The 20,980-nt window shown below is 36.0% G+C and overlaps 2 protein-coding genes across 6 annotated transcripts in view; one reads left to right on the top strand and one right to left on the bottom strand.

The window, feature by feature from the left end:
* Window positions 1–3,891, bottom strand: part of LOC117905353 (protein DECREASED SIZE EXCLUSION LIMIT 1) — a 57,331-nt gene extending 53,440 nt beyond the window's left edge. The window contains exons 1-7 of one of the 2 annotated variants that reach the window (XM_034818266.1): window positions 3,658–3,891; window positions 3,515–3,577; window positions 3,346–3,417; window positions 2,886–2,942; window positions 1,300–1,517; window positions 623–681; window positions 410–503 (exon numbers count right to left, since the gene is read on the bottom strand). In XM_034818266.1, coding sequence (XP_034674157.1) covers window positions 410–503; window positions 623–681; window positions 1,300–1,517; window positions 2,886–2,942; window positions 3,346–3,417; window positions 3,515–3,577; window positions 3,658–3,761 — 667 coding nt within the window. In that variant the 5' untranslated portion in view covers window positions 3,762–3,891. The remainder of the gene's footprint in view (window positions 1–409; window positions 504–622; window positions 682–1,299; window positions 1,518–2,885; window positions 2,943–3,345; window positions 3,418–3,514; window positions 3,578–3,657) is intronic. The other variant, XM_034818267.1, reaches the window with a different exon arrangement.
* Window positions 3,892–7,643: 3,752 nt separating this feature from the next.
* LOC117907054 (lysine-specific histone demethylase 1 homolog 3) lies at window positions 7,644–20,950 on the top strand. 4 transcript variants are annotated; one of them, XR_004649940.1, is made up of 11 exons: window positions 7,644–7,905; window positions 8,219–10,824; window positions 12,420–12,561; window positions 12,930–15,230; window positions 15,379–15,472; window positions 16,210–16,703; window positions 17,314–18,027; window positions 18,169–18,243; window positions 18,837–19,967; window positions 20,186–20,220; window positions 20,326–20,950. XR_004649940.1 is itself a non-coding variant. In XM_034820411.1 (9 exons), the coding sequence occupies exons 2-9, from the start codon at window positions 8,330–8,332 to the stop codon at window positions 18,900–18,902; spliced, it is 6,381 nt and encodes a 2,126-aa protein (XP_034676302.1). In that variant the 5' UTR covers window positions 7,644–7,905; window positions 8,219–8,329; the 3' UTR covers window positions 18,903–20,950. The 4 variants fall into 4 exon arrangements, 1 of the variants encoding a protein (XP_034676302.1); XR_004649938.1 differs by having other exon boundaries at window positions 20,186–20,950; XR_004649939.1 differs by having other exon boundaries at window positions 18,837–20,220.
* Window positions 20,951–20,980: the final 30 nt, after the last annotated feature.

Below are 20,980 nucleotides of genomic sequence, written 5' to 3'. Positions count from 1 at the left end.
TTAAGGAATCATCATACCATGCATTTTCAAAGACAAAAACTATATCATGAAATCCTCAGGCATTACACTGCAAGCAAATATGCATATAGGCAGATGTGGCTTATTGATTCCTAGACTTCATAAATATACATTACAGACTGATTGCAACTGATAGACCATTTAACTGAAACAACTACTAGAATCATCCAAGAGCAAAGGTTGTGAAACCTTCAAGGAGCTTTCTGATTTTCTGAAATAGGCATTAAATTTCTAGTGTTAGATTCTTCAAAGCCTAAGAAATCTTCATATCATGAACTTCCAAGACAAAACTATATCCTGCAATCCTCAAGCATTACACCGCAATATCCAAATATGGAAAAAAAAAACAACTACATCATAAGTCAAACAGTGATAAATATCAGAATCTGACCTCTTGATTTTGTACAATAATTTGAGGATCCACCAAGGCACTTTTGAGGTAATTGTGCAATCCTTTCTGCAGTATTGAGATCCCAAATCTCAACCTTCGCAAATCAATTTATCATATTGCAAATAAATAGTATGAACAATATGAAAAAAAAACACAAAAAAACAAAATCACAATAAAAAATAACAATAAAGATATTAAGTGCAATGTACTAACCTCAGAAGACTGTTCCCCCGCTATTGCAACATATTTTGGCCCTTCAGCATGTGCAGCATCTGATTTTCAAAACATAGAAATAAAAAACAAAACATCACCCCACGTTCTTCTAAATTATCTATTAGCTAAATGATAAAGACTTAAAACAAGTGGGGAGCCAGAGCAACCAGCATGATAAATGAATAGCACAAGGTACTACCGCAATCCAGTAAGGTATTGTTACTAGTTCCAATGTAAAATTGCAATTTTCAAATATATAAATGTTTAATTCCAAATTATCATCCCATAGCATACGCCAGTACATTTACTTGTGATAAAAAGATCACTGAGACCAACCGTCATAACTCCAAAAACAAGTTTCTTTTCTCAAAGCAAAATCCTAGCCACTATTGGAAGACCTTCTAACAACAATACCTATCAGGACATTACTGATCAAAAAAAAAAAAAACAATACCTATCAGGACATTCTGATTCTGCTACATTACTCCAACCAAACACCATCCCACCACAAATTCAAACATAAGAAACATCACATATGTAACTCACAGCCCATAACTACAGGTAGAAACTCACAAAACCCAGACTTTAAACTCTCAGGATAAAGATCTTTATTTAACCCAAAGATATATAAGAATTTCTATGCTTAAAACTTACTCTAAATAAACCTTTGAGCTTACCAGAACACTCTGTCAGACTTTCTTGAGCCTTTCCACTGCTATCATTCAGCATTTCAGCATCAACTGTGTCCTTGACATCCATATCATGATAATGCTTAGGCCCTTCAGCTTGCCTTGCACAGGCACAAGGCTTCTTCATTAAGGAAAGCTTGCAAAAGTGGTAAGCATTTGTTTTGATTGTAAGAGAAGGAGACCTGTTGTCAAAATTGAAAATCAAGCTAAACAGCACCAGATGGATTAAATTTTGTAAGGAATAATACTTAAACATAAGTTAACCAATACCAACAATTAATCTTTACCATGAACTAAATCGCACTCAAAAGAAAGCTTACAAGGTAAAATGCTTCGATGAAGCTAATCATGTCAACTGTTTTATTCAACTCATGTAATATATCCACTCTAGATCTCTAGCCATCTATTTTTTGGAATTATCAGTTTTTTTTTAAAGAGTGTGGAAGACAATACATTGAGTGAGGAGGATCAACGGCTTGATTATGCTATCTACTTCTAGCAAACAAAAAATTCAGCATGTAGGATTCCAAGCCACATCCATGATGCAGCTAGCAAGTAACAAGTCAACTCAATATTGCACATCATAGCAGTTTCATAACATGCCTTTGAAAGGTCGTTCAGAAAGAATTGGAAACTAAGAAATTTCTAATAAAATAAAAGCATGACATAATAAAAAAAAAAAATGATTCTTAAAAACATCAGACAGGGCCATGCAGTCTCCAACATTATCAAAGGCATCATATGACACCTATAAGGCTTTCAATAGTCATTCAAAATAGCAAGATACTATCTAAAAAAAATTCCGAGAATTGCCATCAAATGATATTTGGATATACAAAAAGTATTTTAATATTTTATAGAATTCACTAAGTATGTGAAAAGAGTTCTCCCTCAGTTTCATCAGGAGTTAGGACATTGTATGAGAACCTTCTTGGTGGTGATGGCTCCCAGTCTCCCACCACCACCATACTATCTCTATATTACAAGAAATTCCTTAACAATAAAAGCTCTCCATATAATCAAAAAATAGAACTGTTAATCCTCTTCATTGCAATTTTTTTCCTACAGCAAGATCTAACATTGACATATTGTATAAATTGTGTGTCCTTGGTGCACCTTTCGCTTAGGCTCTGTTAATATATATTTCTTTTTTGCCTAGCAAAACAAGGAAAAAAAAAAGATCTAGCTTTGACATATAATTCATAAAAAACTCCCCACTAATAATAGCGACCATCAATTAACCTTTCAACCCGGATTTTTAATATTCAGACATATGCTGAATTGACAGGAGTCTCACTTCCCTAATGAAGCACAGCATTAATAGCTTGACATGTCCTTGAATGTATTCATTTTCCCAATGCTCCAGCATGCTGATGAAGTATGTTTTGCAAGCAAGCAGACTTGCTAAGCTTTTATGACAACCACTAAGCCTAGTACTAGCAAATTTGGTGATCAAACTGACCTGGGTTATATTGGTAGGAATCATCATGATCACTCTATCAACATATGAAAGCATGCAAAAATCCTACTGAACTGTTAATGACCAAGCCTAATTAATGAATAATGGTGAGTACCTTGACAGACCTCCCTCCTCGATATCCCAGTACTTAACGGTTCCATCCCTACCCTGGCTACATGCATCAGAACATAAAAAAGCATTAGCTGACCTGAATCACTTCAATTCGAATTTGTGGCAAAGCATGCATCAAATCTCAGCTTGTATATGGTAACAAATTCAAAATTTCAAGAATGCTTCACAACAGGAATATTTTGGAACATGGCAGTCATTTTGCCTATAAGAAAAGGGCATTCAAGGTCATTCCATAAGAACATATCATTCAAGAATTATTCATAAAATTCACGATTTTTAGTTCTCAGGAATCACTAAGATATGCTACTTGGTGTTTCCTCCTTCGCTGCAAGGGGAAAAAAGACGCAGATAAATTCAGGAAATTTAAGAATGATCTAAAAATCTGTATTACCACGGGGTTTTGAAATAAAAACTCTATTCACACAAAACAATCGAGAAATCACCTGACAAGTTTGTTGTCTCCAATTAAAGGACTAGCGGCAACACAGACAACGCCGTGTGCCGCGCTGTGCACCCTGTAATTGAAGCATTCACGTCACTCCTCTGTCACATTTGTAATCAGCATAAAAATTCAAGGAAAAAGAAAAGAGAGGGAGAGGTTGAAATGAATACCAGGCGGATGATACTGTCCGGTGCTGTACTGTATCCCATATCCGCAACTCCCCGTCTGAAGAACTGCGAGCATAGAATAAAAATTGAGTATATAAGAATGTTTTGAAAAATTGAATGAAAAGTGGATATATATATATATATACCCTGTGAAAAGTATAGAATTGGAGGGATGAAAGCAGACGTCGGTGACAGAAGCGCGGTGACCCCTCAGCACCGCCACGGGATCAGGCGGAGGTCTCTTGCTCATTCTTTCTTCTAGTTCACCAAAGTTGTACCGATACTCCCATTTTATGCTTTCCTACAGGCCCCACCCTCTCTTTCCTTCTGCCCTTTTTAATTGATTAATTAAAACACGCATGTAAAATCCCCATTCTGCCCTCTTGTTCCTCCTCCATCTCAACCCCCCTTAAAACCCTAACCCTACCTTCACTTACAGTCCCGCCCTCATTTTCCCCTTTTCCTTCTCTTTTTGTTGGTTTATTTCCCCGCTAGATAATTTTTTTTTTTTTTTTGACAAGGAGCTGAGAATTGACCGTTGCATTCGCCATGTCTTGTTTCCAAATGTTTTCAAAAAGATATCTCTTCCAGATGACGTACCTACTTTTAAGATTTTGTTGAAATTAAAGGGATATCCTTCTCAAAATTCGAATTTCTAAATAACACAACCATCCTAATTCATTAACGGCCGAAAAAATGATATTGTACAAAAAGTATAAATTATTTTAAAAAAATATTTAAATTTTAAATAGCAAAAAAAAATTCCTTCCTTAACCTTTTAAATAACATTTTAAAATTATTATACATTGAACTCTTATATCTTACATAAGAATTACTACTGTTTTTTTAATCTAAAAAGCATAAAATAAAAAGCATAACCAAAATAATGCTTAATATTTAAATATAAACTAAAAAATATTTTAATAATGTTTTTATATTTTTTTTAATAACAAAGAAAATGGTTTTTAAAAAGATCAATTATAAATAATTGTTTAATAATCATTTTAAATGATTCTTTAAATGTTTACAAATAGTTTTTATCAATTTATTAAGTATCTAATTCTTAAAAAACAATCAATCATTAAAAAACACTTTGAATTATTTTAAATATATAAATAAAAGTTAAAAATTTGTTTGAAAACGGTTATTTATAAAAGTTTTCTGTTTTTTGAAACAAAAAATATAAAAATTACATTTGATGATAAAAATTATTTTCTGTTTTTTTATTTAATAATAAAAAAATAGAATGTTTTCAAATAATATATTTTAATTATTTTTTATTTTTTATTATTTTTTATCATTGTTTTAAAAATAATTATATAAATATATAAAATAATTAAAAATAAAATATTATGTATAAAAAATAATTTTAAAATATTTTAAATTTCTAAATATATTTTTATTTTATTAAAAGCTGTTTTTAAAATTTGTTTTTTGGAAGTATTTTCTAAATAGTGCCTGAAAAGGCCGGACACTAGGCTTTACGGAGACATTGATAAACCCTATATGGTCATATCTATGATACTAGATCGCATGGGTATGGTCCGGGCAACAGTGTTAGACTCTCACATGGTGGTCCCAGTTTGGCGACTTAGACTTTAGGTTTATCAGTGACCTCGAATTGTCGCATTCTCTCAAAAATAATAAGAAATGACATTGTGTACCACGTGTGAGTATGTTTTAAGAAAAAAAAAACCATTTTAAATCAACTCAAGATTTTCAATAATTAAAAAAAAAAAAAAAGCTTCCATTTGATAATTTAAAAAATAGACTTTATTGTTTGAGTTTTCATCTTCTTATCTCTTGACTAATCAAGTCGAAATCAAATCATTGTTCTAAAACTTTCATATTTTATAACGGTAATTATTCAATATTTGATGAATTTTATATTTATTATTATTATATATATATATATATATATATATTATAGAATTTGTTAAAATAATTTATTATATTTTGTACTATAATATTTAAATGTATTTTTAAACTTTAAGCTAAAATTATATTTAATTATTTTTAAAAACAAATTAAATTTAAGATCTAAATTAACTTGTATTTAGTTAATCTTCTAAATCGAAAAGCCTTGTTTGATTCAAAAATTTTGTTACTAAAAGTTTAGTTTAGATTTGATTCAAATATAAAATCAATTATGTTGATTCAATCACATTTTTCTTTTAAAAACAACCAAATCACACATTTTTCATATGGGAAGGCAGTTTGGCGATTGGCTCCAATTGGTCTATTTTGGTGTATTTAGGGAGAGCGCAACTAAAGGATTTTCAAATATGAAAAATTGTCGGACCAAAGGCTAAGAGTTATCTTTTTCAAATTCCTTATGAAATTGTCAAAACGGTTGTTGGACTCGGAAATTCCTTCTCATTTTAATTTTCTAAAGTCTCTTTATAGTGACTAATTTTTTTGTTTTTTTTTCTAAATTTCTTCTTTCTTTTATGACGCCTGATTTTTTTTTTTGTGCATACTATCTATATACATAGGGTGTGCTCCAATTCTTTGGCACTTCCTAATACAAACTTTTGTCCTAAAAAGATTTTTTAAAAAAATACACCTTTTCAAACTCATTGCAAAATGAGATCAACCACACCTTTATGAGATGGAGCATGGATGTATATTGGAGCTTAGCACCACCATATCATGATTCAATTAATGCAATTTGTGAGTGCATTGATGCTGGTTGTGCTCTGTTCATAAAATAAACAAAACTCGTGTAGCAATAAACATTTATAACTATTAAATCATAGGTTCTTCTAATTGAGTTTTAATGATTACAAAACAAATGTTTACAATTTATTAATAATTTAAATCAAATAAAGTTTCAGAGACAATCTCAAAACAAATTTTGTAAAATGAATCCTTAAAGATTCAAAAAGTTTATGATAATTTTGTAAAATGAATCTCTTAGATGCATTTTGAATTAAACGGTCTTTTTTTATACACTTTCATTGCATCCATTCGTACTTGGTCTTTCTTAAAAATGACCTTAAATGTTTAAAATTGAATGCATACACTTTATCATATCGAAACCTTAGGTTAAATTATTATTTCAAAAGTATTCTATGAAGGTTTGTAAATGAATTGCCCAAATTATTCGAAGGTTATAATTGAAAAGATAAAAATTTTAGATTGTTTTAGTCTCAATCAATCAAGGGAACTCTGAACTAGTCGAATCGGTTAGAAAACTAGTTCAATCTATTAGGCTTTTTTGGTTGAGGACTAGTTAAGCACGTGTAAAATTTTTTATCTTTTCCTAAACCTTAGTGCTACCAACAGAGGTCTTGGTATTTCCAATCGAGACTTAAAAGGACGAAGGGTCACATGTTGAGCATTAATTGTCCCAAAGGCTAGTTAACTGACTGAAATGGAGCTTAATCGATTAAAGTTTATTTTTATTATTTTAGGTATCCGATATTGTTTTTTATAAATTGAAGACTCATATACATTTATTGATAAGATAACACTTGTATTAACCAAGTTACCTATCATTTTCTATCATTAAAAGCTTTCAATTCAAATGCTTTTATTCTTCACCTGCAAATTCATTAACTGTACCATTTTAATTTCATCGTTTTATTTATTTATTTGTATTGAGGCAAAATTGTTTATTGATTAAAGGTTGATTGATTGAGTTTTCAAGTTGCCATTGAACTTAAAGAAATCATAGTGCCAAATAGAGTTGTGAATTCAAGTGTATAAGATTGAAGACTTAGTTTGAAACTTTGACAGATGAAAGCCTCACTTGAAAAGGAGATCAAGGGGAGTAGACAAAGGTGGAATTGCCAAAACATTAAAGGTATTATCACTTCCCTATTTTATTTACTTATTTGTTTCAATTGTTATTTATTTATGATATATTTTGATTAACTTTACAAAATTAACCTCCATACAAACCCTAAAATTTTCATAGAAAAAGGCATTTTCTAAGTTGTTAATCTCCATCCATACAAAAAATATGAATGTGAAACTTGTACCATAAGAAACAAAAATTGATTGACCAAGAGGTTGTCCATCCTCTTCCCACTTGATTTAGTGTTTATAGAGAGAGAAAAAAAGTAGGGGGAAAAGATGAGAGTAAAATGGAGTCATGTATGTGGATTTGTCCACACAAGTGAAGTGCACTCTTAAAAAAAGGGGCTCCCCTCTTTGATTTTTTGTTTCCAAACGCACCCCATCACCCAATTACACAGCGTCGTCTATCTCTCTCCGTGCCGGGCATAAAGCCCATGTAAATACGTTGGTTATAAAATATATTTATTTTGTCTTTCTGAGGGCAGTATTTAGGGCGGACCCTCTGAATTGCAGAAAAATAGCCAAGGCGCGCACATCACTGACCTCGATAAAATCCACTAACGCCTACTTGTCACTGCTTCAACACACAGGTACGATTCGCATAACCCTTCTCATTCTCAGCTTTGTTTGTTTGTTTTTTTTTTTTTTTTTAATTCCTTTATTTCTGTTTCGGCTTTGGTAAATCTTTTGGAAACCCTAGTTCTTTTATTCAATTGATTTTAGAAGCCATTGGCAATACATGCAGAAGAGCTTACTGTTTGATAGAAAATTTATTGGGCTGGTTTTCGATGTATTTTATGCATATCTGGGGTTTGATGAGTATTGGGTTAGGTTCAATTTCGTTGTTTGTGGCTTTCAATGGCTGAAAACCAATTCTGAGTGTTGTTTTTTTTTTTATAATAGAGAACGGGAGGTTATGGTTCGGATTGCAAATCGGTTCAAGGGTTGCATGGTGGGTCGGGCATTGAAGCTGGGATAGGGCTAAACATACTTTCATCGTGTAGGATTGAGAAGATGGATGATGAGGAGAAGAAGTCCGGTTCTAAACGGAGATTGAAGCATGTAGAGATTGGATTTGATTCAGATGATGATGAGCCTATTGGGTCTATATTTAAGTTGAGGAGGCAGACAAACCCTAAGAAGGTAAAGTTGGGATTGGACAGTGGTGGTAAGACTGGGGAGAAGTTGAAGAGTGTTGAAGCTAGGGCAGAGAAATTGGTGGGGGAAGATGAGGAGTTGGGGGGAATGGATGATACATTGGCGAGCTTTAGGAAGAAACTAAGAGGTCCAAAGAAAGATACTGGATCTGGAACAGCAGTGGTTAGGGGATCAAATTTGAATGTGGTGGAACTGAAGGATGTGGAGGAAGGTAGAGGAATTCGCGATTATGGATCTGATGTGACTATGGACAAAGGGTTAGAAAAGAAGTTGAAAAGAAAATCTAAGAGATCCAAGATTGTTTCCACAAAGAAGAAAACTGGACATTCAGTGTGTCAAGGGTCAGAGGGTTCATCAATACAGGATCAAAAAGAGATGGGCTTATGGCTTGAGAAAGGTTCAAATCATTCTTCAGATGAAAACTTGGAAGATTCGCTGTCTGCATTTGTCCGAAAGGCACAATCTGGTTTGATTAGGAGATCTCGCACTTCTTGTTCGAAAAAGAAAAGGGGGCCTCAGGGTTTGGAGGATGGATTGAGCCATAGATGTGAAGGTGTATCAGAGGATTCTCACGCTGTGGTTGTAAAGATACCTCGCTCCTCATCTGGTTCAAGGCTGATGCACGAAAATCTGACATCCAAAGATAGTTTGCACCCAGTTTCTGATAGAGGTCTAGTAGATTTGGGTCCTGAAAAAACTAAAACAGTAGAAAATCTGAGGCCCGGTGATGGCTCTGGTGAAGTTTTCAACCACATAAAGAAAATTCTACAATCTGTTGATCCAATTAAAGGGGTTTCTTCTGTTCCAGGGGCTACTGATGACATTTCAAGATCTAGTGATGACAGAGTTGATCAATCTTCTGAATCAATTATGGAGGATACAAATCATATTACTGCTCTGCAACAACCTCATTCTCACTTGGTGGCATATTCCAACAGGAGTATAGAACACCAATACAGTGAATCCAATAGATTAACAGAAAGGGTTCAGGAGGAAAACACAATGGTTCCTTGTGACTCAAACCAATTCTGTGATGGAGATTCTGAAGAGTTCCTTCATAAGCAAATGAAAGAAAATTCTTCTGCTTCTATACATAAGACCAAGTTGGACACTCAGAATTTGAAAGATGTGTTGAGGCATTGTTCAATGGGGAAAACAACTGATTTGGTGCATGGTGCTGTTCAAAAGCATGTTGCTGTCGCAAAACAGGGGAGAGAAATCCATGGATCTGATGAAGGTCAATCGAGTGTAGGGTTCAATGATGCATTGACACAACAACATGAAGGTGTTGCGACAATCTACCATTCAAGTGCAGACCAGAAGGCTTGTTCTTCTTTGTCTGAAAAGGGAACTGTGGCCCATTGCTTTGATGATAATCTCTTAAAAAGACCAAATGAGACTGTATCTAAGGGGACTCATAAACAGATCCCTGGAAATAGCTTGGAGGTCTCCTTAAAATCCCCATCCTGGAACTCCTTGCCTGGACATGTGAAGATCGAGGACCCTTCAAAATCTGAAACTGGGCTTGATTTTGATAAATCTTCCCAGAATGCTGAACTTCATTCAGCTTACTCTGTCTTGAATTCAAGGAAGATGGGAGGAACTTCCAGTGATAGTGATAGTCCAAATCAGATTCCTTTTACCTCCATTGAGGAGCCTGATTGTGCTTCAGTGGATTTGGAAAAGGAGGAAGATGCCTTAATACCTGATGCAGGGCTATCTTCCATTGCTCCAACCTCAGCTGGAGTTCATGAATCTGGGTTTGCTTCCCAGATGGATTGTCGGGAGAAATCTGTAGAAACCGATCATCTGGATGAGTCTTTCCCCTTAATCCAGAAGTGCGACTCTGATTTTCATCAAAATCAACCTTCTCATGATGCATCAAGGGGGGATCATGTTCCAATTCATGATTATCTTTCTGCCAGTGAAGAGGCCAATGGAGCCTCTTCTCCATCCGTAACTCCAGACAAAAATGACGCCTATCCAGAAGATGCTGGATCCATGCCTGATCCTGAAATCCAGGATAATAAGTCATCATCAGCTCAGCGCACGTTGCGCAAGCCTAAGAAGCATAGGCAGAGGGACATGGCTTATGAGGGGGATGCTGATTGGGAGATTCTGATACATGAGCAAAGTTTTCCTCAAAGTCACCTGGTTGAAGATACTGACCAGCCCTTAAGAACAAGAGGGAAGTTTGATTCCTCTCTAAATATGGTTTCAGGGACTGATAATGGTGGGGCAGCAGCAGTATCAGTTGGGCTGAAAGCTCGTGCAGTTGGTCCAGTTGAAAAGATAAAGTTTAAGGAGGTCTTGAAGCGGAAAGGTGGGCTTCAAGAATACTTGGAATGCAGGTGGGTTACCATTTCTAAAAACTTGATGTACATTTGTTTGCAGTGTTGTGTTTCGAGTGTTTGGCATTATTGTGCATTGGGTATTGTGCTTGAGAATAGCCCTTTTTCTCAATAATCCTTAATGATTTTTCCCTTATAAGTTGTTAAGACATATTTCATTGATTATGGCACATGATATCTAGGTTTGTTGTGGTTCTTTATCCACAACCCCTATCATGTTATGTTAGTCTATGTTTTAAGTTATTAAAATTGTTTATCGATATATCTAAGATTTACAATCGGTATTGAGGAGGTTATTATGGTATAACTTCATGATCATTTTGGGCAATGGTTTTTCTCCCTTGTGGATGCATTTAAAGCAATCTAAAACTTTGTTTTTTAGGATAACTTGATTAATTGGGAGATACTGACAAAGAGCCAAAGGAGCCAAACTTACAAATTACACCCTTAGGCATCTCCTGAAAAGAAAGAAAAATTTTGTACTGTGTTCAACAATCTCCAAGATGGGACATAAGCATATGTCTATTTTTTATGATTTGGCTTCTGGTCACAAGTCAAAGAATTCTTTTAGCCTCCACCTTATGCAAATAAAACGTTTAAGATGATCATGAGATAGCTTTTAAGCTGGCTGTTGTGGCGGGCTTTCCAGCTCCCCATAGTAGAAAGCAAATGGTTTTTTGACATCATAGTCCAGTTACATGTTAGCATAAAAGAGATTTAAACTTTCCTTGAGAATCTTTTCAACACATACATGCACAATTTGTGCAAGTTGGTATAAAGGGTTGATATAAAGACTTTCTTCCATAGCAGTTATTGAGATTATTTAGAATTATTAGCCCCTTTGTATTTGCACTTTCTGACTAAACTTCACTGTTGAGCCTTTAAACAGTATTCCCTTGGATGGAATGAGGTGGTGTCAGTTCTATGCTCAAGGTGACTACATCATTGAAAGGAAGAATTTTTACGAATGCAAGGATTATATTTCATTTGACTGTGTAGAAAAATGTCTATAGATTTTGGTTTACTTTTTCTTCCTATTATCAAAGTATTTGCTATTAAGAGGATTATATTCAATATAAACTTCTTTAATCCCTGACATTTCCTCAACTTGGTCCTTTTTAATGCTCTCCGTATCATTAGTGCCCATTGTTTGGCTGAGGATCTGCACATTCATTTTACTTTATGTTTTTTATTATTATGTGTTTGATGGTGACTAATTCACTTGTTTCCTACATTGTTTTGAAATTGGGTTAGAATTATTTTATTTTTTGTTGGTAGGATCTAATATCATCACACTTAAACTTCTGTGTTATTTGAAGGACAATTATTTGCCATCAAGATTCCAATTTGTATCCTATTAGCTTCTTGCAAAGTCATGATATGATGAATAGTGTTTGGCACTAGAAATTTTTTTATTTTTGAGCTTGGAAAGCAAGCTAGATGTTATTTTGGCCATTACACAGAACTGTTTTATTTTGTTTTATCGGTTAGAAAAAATCAAGTGTTTTGTCATTTTTAAAACTATTAAATTTTGATTTTTTACTTCAATGAGTTCTACCTTGTCCAATGGAAGTTAATTTTTTGGTCTAATGCAGGAATCTTATCTTGGGTCTTTGGGGTAAAGATATGAGCCGCATTTTGCCCCTTGCAGACTGTGGAGTGGCTGATACGCCTTCCAAGGATGAACCACCACGTGCTTCCCTAATAAGGGAGATCTATGTGTTTCTTGATCACAGAGTGAGTTTGTTTTGCTTTTATGTTTACCCTTGAGAATTCTGAGGAGGTTCTACTTTGTGGAAATGCTATTTAATGGAAATTTGCCTTTACCTGGTCACAACCTAAAAGCCATTGGTTTCATGAGTTCCAATTTTGGATTTCATTATCTTTGTCAAAATTGTTTCTTTACAATTTCATTCATTCTCATTTGGATTTTCATCTTCCTTTCCTTTCTGTAGGTTTAACATTTATGTTATTAAAACCAATAAAAAGAAAAAACATTTATGTTATTAAAATTTTCAAGTTCAATAGTTTTTCACTAAGGAGTTGCATTGACCTTTCCATTTGGTCTGTCTTTTTTTTTGGTTCAAATGTCAACTTCTTGACAGGGTTATATAAATGTTGGAATTGCTTCTGAAAAGGAGAAAGCAGATCCTGATTCTAAGCATAATTACAAACTTCTAAAAGAGAAAAACTTTGGGGCAAAGTCTGGAATTGCTATTGCTGATTCAGAGGATGGAGTTTCGTTTATCCTAGGTCAGGGCAGGAGTTCTGAAACTTCCACAGAGGCAAAGAGTGGCCTTGTATTTGATGATGAAAACAAGGCATCGGATGGAGCTGTTGTTGATCTAAGGACGTTGGAGCCATCCACTCTGGTTGAACCCAAAGAATGCCTGGCAGATGATTACCAGGAACATGGTTGCATGGATGCAAATGAATTCAACAGAAAAGTCAATTTGGATGTTTCGGAGTCATCATGCAGAATAGATGACAGTGGAACAATTCCTACTATAGCTCCAGAGTTGATGAATGAGTCATGTGGTGTTGAATCTGCCTCAATGGATAGTGCCAAGAGGGATCACAATGTGCAGTTTGATTCAGATGTCAGAAAAAAAATCATTGTTGTTGGAGCTGGTCCTGCTGGCTTAACTGCAGCACGCCACTTGCAACGCCATGGTTTTTCTGTCACTGTGCTGGAGGCTAGGAGTAGAATAGGGGGTCGTGTTTATACAGACCACTCATCTCTTTCAGTTCCTGTGGATCTTGGAGCTAGCATCATTACAGGTGTTGAGGCTGATGTAGATACTGAAAGAAGGCCAGATCCTTCCTCATTAGTTTGTGCTCAGTTGGGACTTGAGTTAACTGTCTTGAACAGTGACTGCCCACTGTATGATATTGTAACAGGTCAGAAAGTCCCTGCGGATTTGGATGAAGCTTTGGAAGCTGAATACAACAGTCTCCTTGATGACATGGTACTCATTGTTGCACAAAAGGGGGAACATGCAATGAAAATGTCTCTCGAGGAGGGTTTAGAATATGCCCTTAAAAGGCGTCGTATGCCTCGATTGGGATCAGATTATACAGAAAATGAACTGCAGAATTTGGATAAGCCTTCCCTTGATTCTGAAAAAATTATTGTTGATAGAAAAATGCTTGAGAGGAATAGTTCTAAAGAGGAGGTTTTGAGTCCTATTGAGAGGAGGGTTATGGATTGGCATTTTGCTCACTTAGAGTATGGTTGTGCCGCGTTGCTCAAAGAAGTATCTCTTCCTTACTGGAATCAGGATGATGTCTATGGGGGGTTTGGAGGTGCTCATTGTATGATTAAAGGTGGTTACAGCTCTGTCATTGAATCTTTAGGAGAAGGGCTTCACATCCTTTTGAACCAGGTGGTTACGGATGTATCATATGGCTCAAAGGACGCTGGAGGGACGGGTAGCCAGTGTAAAAAGGTGAAGGTTTCCACATCAAATGGCAGTGAATTTTCAGGAGATGCAGTCCTGATTACAGTGCCACTTGGATGCTTAAAAGCAGAAGCTATCAAGTTTTTGCCACCATTACCCCAATGGAAACATTCTTCCATACAGCGCCTTGGCTTTGGAGTGCTCAATAAAGTAGTTCTGGAGTTTCCAGAAGTATTTTGGGATGACTCGGTGGATTACTTTGGAGCTACTTCTGAGCAACGGAACTGGAGGGGGCAGTGTTTTATGTTCTGGAATGTCAAGAAAACGGTTGGGGCTCCTGTTCTTATAGCCTTAGTGGTTGGTAAGGCAGCTATAGATCATCAGGATTTGAGCTCTTCTGATCATGTAAACCATGCCTTGTCGGTCCTCCGTAAACTTTTTGGGGAGACTTCAGTACCTGATCCGGTTGCTTCAGTAGTGACAAACTGGGGGAAGGATCCTTTTAGTTATGGTGCCTACTCTTATGTTGCTGTAGGAGCATCTGGGGAAGACTATGATATATTGGGAAGGCCTGTGGAGAACTGCTTATTTTTTGCTGGTGAAGCTACTTGCAAGGAGCACCCAGACACGGTTGGTGGTGCAATGATGAGTGGGCTACGTGAGGCTGTGCGCATAATTGACATACTGACTACAGGAAATGATTATACAGCAGAAGTAGAAGCAATGGAGGCTGCACAGAGGCATTCAGAAGGAGAAAGGAATGAAGTTAGGGACATACTGAAGAGACTTGAAGCAGTTGAACTCTCAAATGTCCTGTACAAGAGCTCTTTGGATGGGGACCTGATTTTGACCAGAGAAGCTTTACTCCAGGACATGTTTTCAAATGCAAAAACCACAGCTGGACGATTGCATCTGGCCAAAGAGTTGTTGACTTTTCCTGTTGAAGCTCTGAAGTCCTTTGCTGGGACCAAAGAAGGGCTTTGCACACTCAACTCATGGATACTGGTACTATTACATCCCGTAGTTTATTATTCTGTCATCAAATTAAATTTTAGTATGGAACTTGTAGAAGTAATGTTATGTTCTTTGGCTTTTACTGAATCCTTATATTAAACTGAATTGCTGAGGAAGCATTTCTTATCATTTATGACAGGATTCAATGGGGAAGGATGGGACTCAACTCTTACGTCATTGCGTTCGTCTTCTTGTGCTTGTTTCAACAGATCTAATTGCAGTCCGCTTGTCAGGTGTCTATTCTTTTTCCTGGTTACAGTAACTAGAATTTTAAAGAAGGGATTATATTAGAAAATAACTTGCTTGAATTTATGCTTCTATCTCTGGATTGTATGCTTCTAGGGTTATCGGAATCATCTTTCTGGAAGAATTCTTTTTCTTGGGTGTTTGGAACATATATATATATATATATATATATATATCCTGTTTCATTACCTTAATGGAAAAAAAATTGAAGGTGAACTTTTGTAATGTAAAAAATTTCTTCTGATTTTATCTCTTTCAAACAACAAATCATACTTGTCTAGAAAGCATTTAGCTGTTTTTTTCTTGGAAATTTTTTTATCATGGCTTGGTTTTCTTTGAATTATTTGAATGGCAAAATTACTAGAATTATGTAACTCAGACATGCTGAAGTTAATTTGCATTGGAGCTCAGTGCAAACATGTAACCTGAAAGTTTGATTGGAAAACATCTTTCCACCCAGATGCATCTGTACGCATGCATGCATTTAAACACATGCCCCATTTTTAATTGTCACTGCTAGGGGGACTTCTTCTTTTAATTATAAAGCAACATGATCTCAATTCTGGTGACTGAATGAATTATGTGCCTGGCCATTGTATTTTACCATATCTAATTCTGTTGAAGGTGGACTTATTCATTTTAGAAGTAGCATGATATCAATTGTGGTGACTGAATGAGATATGTGGCCTGCGCATTGTATTTTATACGTTCACTGTTGGTGTAGGTATTGGTAAAACTGTGAAAGAAAAAGTTTGTGTACATACTAGCCGTGACATACGTGCCATAGCAAGCCAGCTGGTAAATGTGTGGATTGAAGTTTTCCGCAAGGAAAAAGCTTCTAATGGTGGACTCAAGTTACTGAAACAAACAACTGCCTCAAACTCTGCAAAGGGCAAATCTTTCAAGGATCTGGCTTCAGGAAAGCCACCTATACGTATGCATCATGGTGCACTAGATTTTAAAGGAAGTTCACAGGTTTCTGCATCTGCTCGAAGCCATTCTCCTTCCAGTGCAAGTATTAAGAAAGATAATGGGAAGCCAGTCAAGTTGGAAAGCATGACTAACTCCAAACCAGATGGTAATCAATCAAGGTCACCAGGATCGGTAGGCAGAATGGATGTTGAGGGGGAGGAGGGCAATAATTTAATGTCTGAAGAAGAAAAGGTTGCCTTTGCTGCGGCTGAAGCAGCCCGTGCTGCTGCTCTTGCAGCTGCTGAGGTTTGTTCCCAACAACCATTTTATGGATCCCACCATGCAACTGCCTAAATCATGGTTTAAAACTGTTTTCGCAAAAATCTTTTAGGTTTTGAAACCATGAATGTTATAGAGTGTTTTCTGGTACAAAATTTGCTGTCTCTGATGATATTCTGAGATTCCCTTTTATTTCAACCTGGGGTCTAATTTCTGTCAAAAACAAGATATAAGACATGCCCTTGATTAACCGGTAAAAATGTTATGACACAGAAATCTTATACTTATGTCTGGAGTTGACCTTTTCTTTTATACTCTGTAAAAGGTACAACAAGATCTGAATGTTTGATATGTGTATTTTGATATTATTGTCTTGGAAATTGCTCAATTGGTAATAGCCATTAATTGTGTTGATATTTAACTTGGCCTCGGTGTCCATAGCACTTGAAATCTAATAATCCGAGTTGTGCTATCAGATTTTATTTTCTGTTCCTCCTACCCATCCACCCATTCCCCTCCACACAAATGCACAAACTTGGTGGGGTTCATGGTCTGTTTCCTTCTGCATGTTTCTTTTCTCCTTTTCCTCCCTGTTCTGATTATAAGGCTTTTAAAGAAGTCGGTGGTTATGTTGCAGGCTTATGCATCTGAAGCCAAGTGCAACACATCACTGCAGCTTCCTAAGATACCCTCATTTCACAAATTTGCTAGAAGGGAGCAATATGCACAAATGGATGAGTCTGATCTTAGAAGGAAGTGGTCTGGTGGTGTTTCAGGAAGACAAGATTGTATATCAGAAATAGACTCTAGGAACTGTAGGGTTAGGAATTGGTCTGTTGATTTTCCTGCCGCTTGTGTCAACCTTGAAAGTTCGAGAATGTCAGCTGATAACCACTCGCAACGGAGCCATTCAAATGATATTGCATGCCCGTTGAACTTTAGAGAGCACTCTGGAGAAAGTGCAGCCGTGGACAGTAGTTTATTTACAAAAGCATGGGTTGATTCTGCTGGTAGTGTGGGGATAAAGGACTATCATGCCATAGAAAGATGGCAATCTCAAGCAGCAGCGGCTGATTCTGATTTCTACCAGTCGACTGGGCACATACGGGATGAGGAAGATTCTAACACAATTTCACAACCACCAACCTGGAAGCATGATAGACAGGCAAATGAAAGCTCTGTTTCTCATGTTACAGTAAACAAGGAGTTGGTGAAAAATCAACCTAGAGGAGCAGAGAACATAAAACAGGCTGTGGTGGATTATGTTGGATCATTGCTCATGCCTCTTTATAAAGCAAGAAAAATTGATAAGGAAGGATATAAGTCAATAATGAAGAAAAGTGCAACTAAGGTTAAATTTTCTTCTATTTTCTTTTTACTTTTCTTCTGTTTTTCACTCATTTATTATTCAATTCTCTGCTTTGGGTATGCATAAGAGCCCTATCAGCTATCTTACTTTCATGACCCTACATTTCATTGGTTTGAATTTCAGGTTATGGAGCAGGCCACAGATGTGGAGAAAACTATGGCTGTTTCTGAGTTTCTTGATTTCAAACGCAGGAATAAGGTGTGCATTCTATTTGTTTATGTTGTATTGAATTTAGGTCTGTTCCCTTCAATGTTCCAACTTCTGATGGAAATTCATTTTTTTAGACTCCACTTTCTTTCTTTCTTGCTTTTTTTTTTTTCCAAAGTAACTTTTGTTTATGATAATCTCTTCTAAGCTGAAAGTTCACTTTGTGGGGTTAGCTCCAAGATTGAGATCTTCATTTTGGTGAAATTTCAAATAACATATCATAGTCTCTCTTTTTTTTTTTTTTAAATAGGTAAAGAAGTTAGATTAAGAGAGTGTCAAAAAGGCTGCAACCCAACATATCATATTGTCCGTTATCTTATTGCTCATTTTTTTTTTCATAAAATATTGACAGAAGTTGTCTAACTTCTTGTCCAACAAGAAGTTTCCAGTGATAAAACATTGCTGGAGTTGTTTTTATTTGCAATCAAACTTATTGCTGTAAGATGCAAATCATAACATATATTCATGTTAAACAAATGGAACCTGATTTCTATTGTGTAATGTTTAATTTCTCTTTGAACTGGGTTTTCTATGGATGCCTGTTAATATTTTTTTCTTCTTCTCCTTTTTAAATAAATGAGCAGATACGTTCATTTGTGGACAAGTTGATTGAGAGGCACATGGCGATGAACCCAGTTGGAAATCCTTGATGATCTTGAAGATTTAGCTGGGCATTTTATTATTCTTGGATGCCCTCCTGTATAGCCATTTGTTGTAAGTGGTAGGACACCAAAGGGTAGCCTCAGATTGTGTTTCTCTGTTCACAGTGCTTCGTACAAACTGCTAATTTGCTGCTAGTGATCGAGAAGGTGCAGTTCAATGAGGGAGATGGTTCCTTGTAAGCATCTACCTAAATCGTAATTGGCAGGGTTCCATTTTGCATTGCTCAAAACCTTTGGTGGCTTCTTGCGATTTTGATCAAAATTCAAAATGCAGTATAAGATTGAAGATCATTTTGGGGCTTCAAAGAACTTACTGTTCTTGCAAACGAGCTCAATGGAAGCATTGTAGATCTGGACATCTTGATCCTGGCATCAGCTCAATTCTAAGTTAACATCGGTTAGTTGCGGCAATTGGTTCGCATCAAGGTTGTACTTTTAAGGGTAGAAAATTAGACCCCTATTTTTATTCAGGGATCCGCACAGAGGAGACAGTTAATGTTTTTGACCTTTTCTTTCTTTTTCTCAATATTTGTACAGCTTAGGATTGGTTTTTTCAACAAGAATACAGAACATTTTTCTCCAATCCCCTATGAAGTAATTGAATGTTATCCTCATTTTCTGAAGTTGAACATCAATCCTTAACTTATTTTGTTATTCTTGAAAAATTGAATGAAGGAATGGGATTTTCATTCATAGCTGAGTTTTTGGGGTCTCTAGGTTCCATGTTCATCCTTTTGCTCTTCTTTTGTGCAGTCCTGCATAATGTGGAGCTTGTGTTCCAGTGCTTAACAGCTATGAACATCACATGCTAGTTAACAAATAGTCAAGGCATCTATATGAATAAATGCTAGGCTTGGTTTTTCCATGTACTCTTAAGTTATGCAAGATCTCTTGCTGTAGTTTTGTGCTAATTTGCATTGACGTGAATTTGTGGTATTGTGGAGCTTACCCTCCATTGCAGAACGGCCCTGGGCATATTGTACTGATTAATGAGGTGAGTAATGGGGGCATCTCTATGACTCCGATGCACGTCATTCAAACCTATTTAAGATGGTGAGGCGCCTTTTGAGTTAATTGTTTAGAAAACTTCTCCATTTCTAGAAGATGCAACTTAACAATTTCATCTTTGTAACATTGCAGAGTACAAACTACATGTGCCATCTGTCATGTTATCTATGCATTTGAAATAGTAGTTTGAAGCTCCCTCCCCCCAACCCTTGTTTCATCCCTTGTTTATGTTTTACCTTACGTCTGTTTTGGATTCTTGCCAGGTTGGGATGATGATGACCTGTTTTGGCAACCAGAGGTATGCTCTTCAATTCCATGCCCTTGTAGCAGTTCTGCTTATGACTTGAGTATGTTATGTTCCACAGCTGTACTGCTATTGTCTTATTCTTTCCCTACATATTAGTGCTTCACATTTAAAACTCGAGAAGCTTGATGCTGCCAAGCGGTTGATCAATGACTGTGGGGTACAAGAATCACAGACAGATCATATTCTTCATGAATTATAAATACCAAAGGTGATCAATATCTTCCCATTCTTTGCCTGGATACCCAGTTTATTTCATTTTATTTGGTATTGGGTTTGTTGGTGGGGAGGCAATGGGGAAGAGAGAGAGGGCTAAGTTATTCAATTGTCATGTTGTTGGGTGGGTCTGGTGATGAGCCAAGAGATTCTAATTGACAGGGTTGTTACTGGGAAGGATCGGATCTTTATTCTGTTACTCAGAAAATAATTTTCTTGCCTGCCTGATCTGTGCGGGTTGCGTTTTTGTTCAACAAGGTTCTTTACATGTTAAACTCCTAACTTGGATTATCAGACTGCAGCATGAAAAAAGAGAAAAAAAAGGAAAAAGGGAAATCCATGAAAGTAGTTGGTTTGCGGTGAACTGAGGAAGGAATGGCCGGACATCAAATTGATACAAATGTGTTCTTGGCATAGCAGTTGGAAGTTGACATTTTACTTGTCCTTTTTCCCAGTATTATGTTGTGGACTTTGTTTTGAATATCTAGAAACACATTACTGGGTTTCATATCTTCTCTACAGGTATAAGCTAATTTCA

Source organism: Vitis riparia, chromosome 18, assembly GCF_004353265.1.
Source record: "Vitis riparia cultivar Riparia Gloire de Montpellier isolate 1030 chromosome 18, EGFV_Vit.rip_1.0, whole genome shotgun sequence".
In the NCBI taxonomy this organism is placed as follows: Eukaryota; Viridiplantae; Streptophyta; class Magnoliopsida; order Vitales; family Vitaceae; genus Vitis; species Vitis riparia.
This window is presented reverse-complemented; position numbering and strand designations above follow the sequence as displayed.